We start from the raw sequence: 10,928 nt of genomic DNA on the forward strand, positions 1-10,928 counted from the left end.
CCTTCCTCACAAGAGGAAGAATCAGAATCACGACAGACTCAGCATCAGAATCCTCCATGGTTAAAACCAAAGGGAAAAAATAGGACTAAATAATAAAACGAACGGCACCTGACACCCACAATGGCTGGGGCACTCACCACCTCATATGACCAGATCCAGAAGAAGCAGAAAGTCCTCGTCGCCACACGGATAGGAATGCGGAAGCGTAAAACCCAGCGTAACAACCATTGGTCATAAGGTAAACCGTAAAGTCCAAAAAAGTGTGCCAGAAAAAAGACGGCAACTAGGCTTCACTAAATCCTTCAAGCAATTCTCCTGTCTCAGCCCCAGAGCCATTACCCACTACACAAAGCAGGGAGATCACATAAGAAACATGATTAATGAATCCCACCCTGTTCACAAATCCCCCCTAAGGAAGGAATTTTACGGTGATTCCCAGATCCGTACAGAGGAGTCTCACTGAGACCCATACCTATCTGTCACATAAAATGAAACAATCTTACCGGAATCACCGCCGTGGAACAGGAACACGGCCCTTCAAGTGTGACGGATAGTAGCGTCGCCTCCGACATGGACTTGAGAGAAGACAGCAGGAAGCAAAGCGAAAGATCGGCAACGCCAAGTGCTAGAGGAGCTGTAGATACGAGTCGGGATCGTGTCACAGAGAGAACTCCCACTGAATAACATTTGCCCAGGCCCTCACTGAGAGACTACTTAAAACTCCTGTCCCATTGCGAAGAGTACTACCCTCCATGACAGACACACTTTATGTAAAAATTAATAAAAGTACTTTCTTTAAAAAATAACATTTCCAACACTTCTCTGCCAACCTCCTGGGACAAAAGGCAAAGAATGACTGGGGGATAGGGGAAGTGGGAGAAGTATTTGAGCCTTTGGCTGGTGTGTCTTTGCCTCCTCCTGGTGGCCAGGTTCTTATTTCCCACAAGTAATGAATGCGGCTGAGGACTCTTTCCCATCAGGAAGAAAATAGCTATTTTAAGTAGCAAATACAGGTAAAGGAGTAGTTAGCAAACAATTAAATAGACACCACAAGGATTAAAGGGGAGAAAATGTTAGGTACAATGTCCATTTAATGCTTGTTGTGAATGACAATTAGTTACAGCTGAGGATGTGCACTATAAAAACCATATATTTATTATTACATATGCAACCAGTGGACTGTAATTCACTCAGAGTCACTATCCCCAGCTGATACAGTCATATAAATATAACCATCTAATTTACAAATGATTTACAAAGACAACCCCTGTTACGGTGTGGGATGTACTCACATTAACTGAGAGATGTTGCAGGCATCTTCAAGTAATACAGTGAGCTTCTTAAGATGTTCTGCTGAGAATCTGTGCTCTGCTAACCTAAAACAGCAAAAGTGACACATTAAAAATGTAAGTGTTGCTGCTCTCTATAGCAGGGGTCAGCAACCTTGGCCCCCCAGATATTTTGGAACTACATTTCCCATAATGCTGAGACTCTTTAGGCTGTCTGAGCATCATGGGAAATGTAGTTCCAAAACATCTGGGGGCCCAAGAATGCTGGCTTCTGCTCTATAGCAATCTCAAGTCAAAGTCCATTTTAACATTTAAAACATGCTTGTGTCATGAATAAAAATAACTTTTGATTTTATACTTGTTTACATCAAAATGATAATACTTTCCATCTCTTATTTTGCTATTTCCTATTAGGTTTGCAGCATATACGTATATACAGAATCTATCTATCTATCTCTGTCTGTCTCTAAATATATTTAACACAGGCACCTCCCCACACATATGCATTGCTACATTCATTTTGTTGTATACATTTTTAAATATCAGCTGATCTTATTTACATAAATTTACCTTAGTATCTTCTGTGAATTACCATTAAGTGAAAACATAAGGCAAATGGCTTCTTTCGGATGTAAACTGCAAAAATAAATAAATATATTTATATATAAAAAAAACACAAACAAATATTGTCAATGTGTAGCATAATACTTAGTTCTATTAAAAGAAAATAAAAAGACAATAATAAAAAGACAATAATAATGTGTGTAACTATGGGCCAGATTACAAGTGGAACGCTAATAATAGCGAGGGCACAATAACCAATACTGCTGGACCGCACTAACATTAACGAGAGTCTTTTATATTACAAGTCCATGGTAAAGCACGTTAAGCTGAGAAGGTTTAGCGTGCCCAACTTTGTTCAAGTGCAGTCTATACTTTCAACGGATATCATGGGTCTGCTAATTTGCTCTGGTATTAGAAGTTGTAAGTTATTGTTTGTGCTTGAGCGCAAGCATAAACTGCTCAACAATTATCACTACTTGAGACCTGAAGTAAACTGTAAGGGTTAAAAAAAAGTTGCACAAAACACATGAAAATAAAGTATCACACACATATATACACTTTTTTAAATAAAAAATATATCATATAATTATAAATAAAAATATTTTAAAAGGGTTAAAAAGGATATGGTATATGTATATGTATATATATATATATATATATATATATACATGTGTGTGTGTGTGTATAAGCGTATACATGTGTGTGTGTGTGTATATATATATACATGTGTGTGTATAAGCGTATACATGTGTGTGTGTGTGTATATATATATATATATACAATAGCAAATATCAGAGGGAACGCAATTGCTGTAAGAGAGCTTTTATATGAAAAACCGACAGTAGAACTTCTAGTTCTGTCAGTATTTTAATTGTAGTGGTGCAGACCCTTTCAAATTATTTATCATGGTTAAGAAAGAGGAGAGAGAAATCTAGGAGTGTAATCCTAGTTAAGAAAAGACAGGGATTTCAGCACTCTTTTTAGAAAATAAAGCTCTTGAGACCAAAATATGTTTTTAAACAGTGAATTCTTTAATCCAATTGTGAACAGAGGAATCTTCCAGCTATATGTACACCACTCCCCCGGTGGAAAGGACACAACACTTATAGTATTCGTTAAAGGGAGTTGAAAAGAAAACAAAATTTACTTCTAAACATACTAGAGTTAGTAATATAAACCTGACCGGTCAGGGGTGCACATTTAGTACGTGGATAAACAGCCAAACACTACATAAATTTGTAGATTGATACCTATATATAACCTCTACACCCTGCTGCTCACAGAACCCCTTTTAAAGAGGTATAACCTGGGCAGGTATGAAAGAATGGGATCTAAGAGGTCAACTAAGGGTATCAGGAACAGAAGCAGGTCACAGCTTATTATCACAATTACAATATGGTATGCAATGAATAGCGTATAGTGGTATACAGACATGAAATGTAAAGCCTTAAATTCGAGACTCACTACACCCAGCTGCTCACAGTACTCCAATTAAGGAGAGTATAATACCGGGCAGTACAAAAAGTGGTAATATCTACCAGGATCTAAGTGATCTCTAAGTTAGGCTTATTTACACTCAACAAAACGCATTTAAGCGACTTTTTGCAATAAATACAGACAGTATGTGCCCTTATTATGCTTTTTTGTTATTTTGTTAGTTCGTCATGCAAAGCTTTGCTGTAGAAAGGAATAAGCAAAAGTGTAGAGTTGTAGCATAAAGCACAATGCATGATATCTTCTTAATAGTGCTGTGATCGTAGAAATGCTGACATGTAAAGCTGCATGCAAGGAAACATTGTAGCAAGCAGAAGGGAAAGCAGTTCAGATGCTGTTTGTTAGGAGTTCAACTTAGCGTATGTAAAACAATGTTGCTATTCTTGGCAGCTATTATAACAATACCCATAGATTTCTTTGTAAATGTATTCCTCACACAGCAATCAGACAATGCAGTTTTCACAGGTAACCATATTTGTATTCGACCGTAGTACAGTTCATATTAGTGAACCTTACTGTGACACATACGACCTTGCTTATTCATTCAGACGTATCACTGTGGCATAATGTGTCCTAGTCGTTTCTCCGATCCTCAGAATGCCGTTGTTACACTTCTGTATATTGCACCGCAGGTACCATCAACCATGCGGTTAGGAGGCTGTGTTTGTGGCGTGCACCACGTAGGCCGGTCGGCTTAGCCAATGCCGACGCGCGTTTCACCCGCAGGGCTGTTAGACAGACCGGGCTTCGTCAGGGCGGTATATTGAATGGACTCCTTCAGTCCTATTTTTATAGTATTTTGTAAGAGCGCCCCTGCTGGAGGTGAAAATACAATGCATATCTAGTTGAACACAAACATGAAATTAAAAGCAACCAAATAGAAACAAACACCAATTTGGAAATGTGCTGTACTTAAAAACAAAAGGTAACTCTAGAATTAATATCCCTTTAGCTGAATAACATATCTTAGTATATATCACATTTTTTTCTCCTATTCATATACTATATTTTGATTTCAATGTTTTAAAATACAAGTCAGAAAAAATGTTTTTTAGAACGGGGCTTTCATGGAATTCATCTTGTCCTATAGAAAACAGGCCATATCAAGTTTATCATTTAAACCATCAGGCAGTTGGGTCCCCAACTCAAAGATCCATCTGCATTCTTTTTGCAAGAGGACCTTGTCGTTGTCGCCCCCTCTGCCATTGGTGATTCCTCTATCTATACAGATGAATTTCAGAGAATCAGGATTGCAATCATGTACCAGTTCATAATGTTTTGCGACATTGCTCTTCTGGTTTTTGTTTTTTACATCGTCTCGATGCTCAGTGATTCGGTCTTTTATGGCTCTCCTCGTTTTGCCCACATAAAAACGTGGGCAGCTACAGGAGAGTAGGTAGATCACTCCTTCAGTATTGCAATTAGTAAAGTGTTTTAACTTGTATCTCTTCCCTGAACGGGTGCCAAAATCTTTAGTTTTTACCATAAATTTGCATGCCACACAACGACCACAAGGGTGGTTGCCAGATGACCTATGTCTTGTCAGCCAATCTGTCTGTCTCTGTTCAGACCTATATTGACTTCTTACTAGCTTATCCTTCAGATTGCTAGCTCGTCTGGCAGTGATATTCGGATAGGCTCCAACTTCTTTTGATACTCCCACATCAAGAAGTGTGCACATACAAATAGAAACACACTTCTTGCACAGAAAGAAAAACCAATAGATTCAAAAATAAGGCTAATCACAGATTATAACTGTCATTGGAATGCTTTAAAGGAGATCCTGGCCAAGAATTGGAAAATTCTTGTAAGTGATGTGGGAGTATCAAAAGAAGTTGGAGCCTATCCGAATATCACTGCCAGACGAGCTAGCAATCTGAAGGATAAGCTAGTAAGAAGTCAATATAGGTCTGAACAGAGACATACAGATTGGCTGACAAGACATAGGTCATCTGGCAACCACCCTTGTGGTCGTTGTGTGGCATGCAAATTTATGGTAAAAACTAAAGATTTTGGCACCCGTTCAGGGAAGAGATACAAGTTAAAACACTTTACTAATTGCAATACTGAAGGAGTGATCTACCTACTCTCCTGTAGCTGCCCACGTTTTTATGTGGGCAAAACGAGGAGAGCCATAAAAGACCGAATCACTGAGCATCGAGACAATGTAAAAAACAAAAACCAGAAGAGCAATGTCGCAAAACATTATGAACTGGTACATGATTGCAATCCTGATTCTCTGAAATTCATCTGTATAGATAGAGGAATCACCAATGGCAGAGGGGGCGACAACGACAAGGTCCTCTTGCAAAAAGAATGCAGATGGATCTTTGAGTTGGGGACCCAACTGCCTGATGGTTTAAATGATAAACTTGATATGGCCTGTTTCTTCTGTTAAGTGTGATCAGTCCACGGGTCATCATTACTTGTGGGATATTAACTGCTCCCCTACAGGAAGTGCAAGAGGATTCACCCAGCAGAGTTGCTATATAGCTCCTCCCCTCTACGTCACCCCCAGTCATTCTCTTGCACCCAACGACTAGATAGGATGTGTGAGAGGACTATGGTGATATATTTAGTTTTTATATCTTCAATCAAAAGTTTGTTATTTTATAATAGCACCGGAGTGTGTTATTCCTTCTCTGGTAGAATTTGAAGAAGAATCTACCTGAGTTTTTCTATGATTTTAGCCGGAGTAGTTAAGATCATATTGCTGTTTCTCGGCCATCTGAGGAGAGGTAAACTTCAGATCAGGGGACAGCAGGCAGATTAATCTGCAAATAGGTATGTAGCAGTTTATTATTTTCTGACATGGAATTGATGAGAAAATCCTGCCATACCGTTATAATGTAAACTCAGCCTTGAATGCAGTAGATGTAGCTGATATCAGGCTGTCATGTATGTATATTTTACACTTCAGTTTTCTGGGAAATGGTACTTCTCTGGCTTTTAAACTGTATACATAGACTTAACCTATTTTGCAGGGACTTGCAATAGGTTTTAAATGACAATTAATTATTGAGGTAAAACGTTTTTTTGCTGGCATGTAAAAACGTTTTTTTCTCTGAGGTACTGGGTGAAAAAATGTTTTGGGCACTTTTTTTCCACTTGGCAATAGTTTTGATTTAAATTAGAGCAGTTCACTGATCCCTCTCACTGTTATGTGTGTGGGGGAGGGGCCATTTTGGTGCTTTCACTATGCATCAGAAAAACTCAGTCAGAGGTTCATTTTCTTCCTGCATGATCCGGTTCATCTCTACAGAGTTCAGGGATCTCAAGAGTCTTTTTTGAGGGAAGTAATCATTCACAGCAGAGCTGTGCTGATTGTATTGACTGTGATATAAAAAACGTTTATTTGTGTATTTTTTTCTGCTGCCTGGGTTAGTTATCATTTGCTGAGGGGAACAATCCTTTGCTAAAACTGTATATTCTGACAAAGATTGATGCTATAACTTAATTATTTTATCTGTTATAATATTTTCTGTGCTTCTTAAAGGCACAGTTCGTTTTCATATTATTTGTAAATTACTTTGAAAAGTATTTCCAAGTTGCTGTTTATTTGCTAGTGTGTTAAACATGTCTGATTCAGAGGAATATCTCTGTGCTATATGTGTTAATGCCAAAGTGGAGCCCAATAGAAATTTATGTACTAAATGTATTGATGCTACTTTAAAAAATAGTCAATCTGTACAAATTGAACATATTTCACCAAACAACGAGGGGAGAGTTATGCCGACTAACTCGCCTCACGTGTCAGTACCTGCATCTCCCGCTCAGGAGGTGCGTGATATTGTAGCGCCGAGTGCATCTGGGCGGCCATTACAAATCACATTACAAGATATGGCTACTGTTATGACTGAAGTTTTGGCTAAACTACCAGAACTAAGAGGTAAACGTGATCACTCTGGGATGAGAACAGAGTGCGCTGATAATGCAAGGGCCATGTCTGATACTGCGTCACAGTTTGCAGAACGTGAAGACGGAGAGCTTCATTCTGTGGGTGACGGTTCTGATCCAAATAAACTGGACTCAGACATTTCAAATTTTAAATTTAAGCTTGAGAACCTCCGTGTGTTACTAGGGGAGGTATTAGCGGCTCTGAATGATTGTAACACAGTTGCAATCCCAGAAAAAATGTGTAGGTTGGATAAATATTTTGCGGTACCGACGAGTACTGACGTTTTTCCTATACCTAAGAGACTTACTGACATTGTTACTAAGGAGTGGGATAGACCCGGTGTGCCTTTCTCACCCCCTCCTATATTCAGAAAAATGTTTCCAATAGACGCCGCCACACGGGACTTATGGCAAATGGTCCCTAAGGTGGAGGGAGCAGTTTCTACTTTAGCTAAGCGTACCACTATCCCAGTGGAGGATAGCTGTGCTTTTTCAGATCCAATGGATAAAAAATTAGAGGGTTACCTTAAGAAAATGTTTGTTCAACAAGGGTTTATATTGCAACCTCTTGCATGTATTGCGCCTGTCACGGCTGCAGCAGCATTTTGGTTTGAGTCTCTGGAAGAGACACTTCAATCATCCACACTAGATGACATCACACACAAACTTAAATTCCTTAAGTTAGCTAATTCATTTATTTCAGATGCCGTAGTACATTTAACTAAACTTGCGGCTAAAAATTCAGGATTCGCCATTCAGGCACGCAGAGCTCTGTGGCTAAAATCCTGGTCAGCTGATGTTACGTCTAAATCTAAATTGCTTAATATTCCTTTCAAAGGGCAGACCTTATTCGGGCCCGGCTTGAAAGAGATTATTGATGACATTACAGGAGGTAAAGGTCATGCCCTGCCTCAGGACAAGGCCAAAGCCAAGGCTAGACAGTCCAATTTTCGTTCCTTTCGTAATTTCAAAGCAGGAGCAGCATCAACTTCCTCTGCACCAAAACAGGAAGGAGCTGTTGCTCGCTACAGACAAGGCTGGAAACCTAACCAGTCCTGGAACAGGGGCAAACAGGCCAGAAAACCTGCTGCTGCCCCTAAGACAGCATGAATTGAGGGCCCCCGATCCGGGACCGGATCTAGTGGGGGGCAGACTTTCCCTCTTCGCCCAGGCTTGGGCAAGAGATGTTCAGGATCCCTGGGCGTTAGAGATCATATCTCAGGGATACCTTCTGGACTTCAAATCCTCTCCCCCAAGAGGGAGATTTCATCTGTCAAGGTTGTCAACAAACCTAACAAAGAAGGAAGCGTTTCTACGCTGCGTACAAGATCTTTTATTAATGGGAGTGATCCATCCAGTTCCGCGGTTGGAACAAGGACAAGGGTTTTACTCAAATCTGTTTGTAGTTCCCAAAAAGAGGGAACCTTCAGGCCAATCTTGGATTTAAAGATCCTAAACAAATTCCTAAGAGTTCCATCGTTCAAGATGGAAACTATTCGAACAATTTTGCCCATGATCCAAGAGGGTCAGTACTTGACCACAGTGGATTTAAAGGATGCTTACCTTCACATACCGATTCACAGAAGTCATTACCGGTATCTAAGGTTTGCCTTTTTAGACAGGCATTACCAGTTTGTAGCTCTTCCATTCGGACTGGCTACGGCTCCAAGAATCTTCACAAGGGTTCTGGGCACTCTTCTGGCGGTACTAAGACCGCGAGGAATTTCAGTAGCTCCGTACTTAGACGACATACTGATACAAGCTTCAAGCTTTCAAACTGCCAAATCTCATACAGAGTTAGTACTGGCATTTCTAAGGTCGCATGGATGGAAAGTGAACGAAGAGAAAAGTTCTCTCTTTCCACTCACAAGAGTTCCCTTCCTGGGGACTCTGATAGATTCTGTAGAAATGAAGATTTACCTGACAGAGGACAGGTTAACAAAACTTCAAAATGCATGCCGTGTCCTTCATTCCATTCAAGAGACCAGAAATTCTCTTCTATGGTGGCTTTATCGGCCACATCTGTCCAGGGGAATGCCATTCAGCAGGCCAGACTGGTCAATTGTAACAACAGACGCCAGCCTACTAGGTTGGGGCGCTGTCTGGAATTCTCTGAAGGCTCAGGGACTATGGAATCAGGAGGAGAGTCTTCTTCCAATAAACATTCTGGAATTGAGAGCAGTCCTCAATGCTCTTCTGGCTTGGCCCCAGTTAGCAACTCGGGGGTTCATCAGGTTCCAGTCGGACAACATCACGACTGTAGCTTATATCAACCATCAGGGAGGGACAAGAAGCTCCCTAGCAATGATGGAAGTATCGAAGATAATTCGCTGGGCAGAGTCTCACTCTTGCCACCTGTCTGCAATCCACATCCCGGGAGTGGAGAACTGGGAGGCGGATTTCTTAAGTCGTCAGACTTTTCATCCGGGGGAGTGGGAACTTCATCCAGAGGTCTTTGCCCAAATACTTCCACGTTGGGGCAAACCAGAGATAGATCTCATGGCGTCTCGACAGAACGCCAATCTTCCGCGCTACGGGTCCAGATCCAGGGATCCGGGAGCGGTCCTGATAGATGCCTTGACAGCACCATGGACCTTCAGGATGGCTTATGTGTTTCCACCTTTCCCGATGCTTCCTCGATTGATTGCCAGAATCAAACAGGAGAAAGCATCAGTGATTCTAATAGCGCCTGCATGGCCACGCAGGACTTGGTATACAGATCTGGTGGACATGTCATTCTGTCCACCTTGGTCGTTACCTCTGAAACAGGACCTTCTGATTCAGGGTCTTTTCAAACATCAAAATCTAACTTCTCTGAAGCTGACTGCTTGGAAATTGAACGCTTGATCTTATCAAAGCGTGGTTTTTCTGAGTCAGTTATTGATACCTTAATACAGGCTAGGAAGCCTGTCACCAGAAAGATTTACCATAAAATATGGCGTAAATACCTATATTGGTGCGAATCCAAAGGTTACTCTTGGAGTAAGGTTAGGATTCCTAGGATATTGTCTTTTCTACAAGAAGGTTTAGAAAAGGGGTTATCCGCTAGTTCCTTAAAGGGACAGATCTCAGCTCTGTCCATTCTGTTACACAAGCGTCTGTCAGAAGTTCCAGACGTTCAGGCTTTTTGTCAGGCTTTGGCCAGGATTAAACCTGTGTTTAAAGCTGTGGCTCCACCATGGAGTTTAAACCTTGTTCTTAACGTTTTACAGGGTGTTCCGTTTGAACCCCTTCATTCCATTGATATAAAGTTGTTATCTTGGAAAGTTCTATTTTTAATGGCTATTTCCTCGGCTCGAAGAGTCTCTGAGTTATCAGCCTTACATTGTGATTCTCCTTATTTGATTTTTCACTCGGATAAGGTAGTTCTGCGTACTAAGCCTGGGTTCTTACCTAAGGTAGTCACTAACAGGAATATCAATCAGGAGATTGTTGTTCCATCCTTGTGCCCAAATCCTTCTTCGAGGAAGGAACGTCTTTTGCACAATCTGGATGTAGTTCGTGCCCTTAAATTTTATTTACAGGCAACTAAAGATTTTCGACAAACGTCTTCCCTGTTTGTCGTTTACTCTGGTCAGAGGAGAGGTCAAAAAGCTTCTGCTACCTCTCTCTCTTTTTGGCTTCGTAGCATAATTCGTTTAGCTTATGAGACTGCTGGACAGCAGCCTCCTGAAAGAATTACAG

General features: G+C 40.7%; 1 protein-coding gene across 1 annotated transcript in view; it reads right to left on the reverse strand.

The window, feature by feature from the left end:
- LOC128664100 (protein NLRC5) overlaps positions 1-10,928 on the reverse strand; it is a 429,645-nt gene that overhangs the window by 97,296 nt on the left and 321,421 nt on the right. Inside the window, exons 27-28 of the mRNA XM_053718792.1 lie at positions 1,860-1,925; positions 1,293-1,376 (exon numbers count right to left, since the gene is read on the reverse strand). Of these exons, the coding sequence (XP_053574767.1) occupies positions 1,293-1,376; positions 1,860-1,925 (150 nt within the window). The remainder of the gene's footprint in view (positions 1-1,292; positions 1,377-1,859; positions 1,926-10,928) is intronic.

This window comes from Bombina bombina, chromosome 1 (genome assembly GCF_027579735.1).
Source record: "Bombina bombina isolate aBomBom1 chromosome 1, aBomBom1.pri, whole genome shotgun sequence".
NCBI classification, from domain to species: domain Eukaryota; kingdom Metazoa; phylum Chordata; class Amphibia; order Anura; family Bombinatoridae; genus Bombina; species Bombina bombina.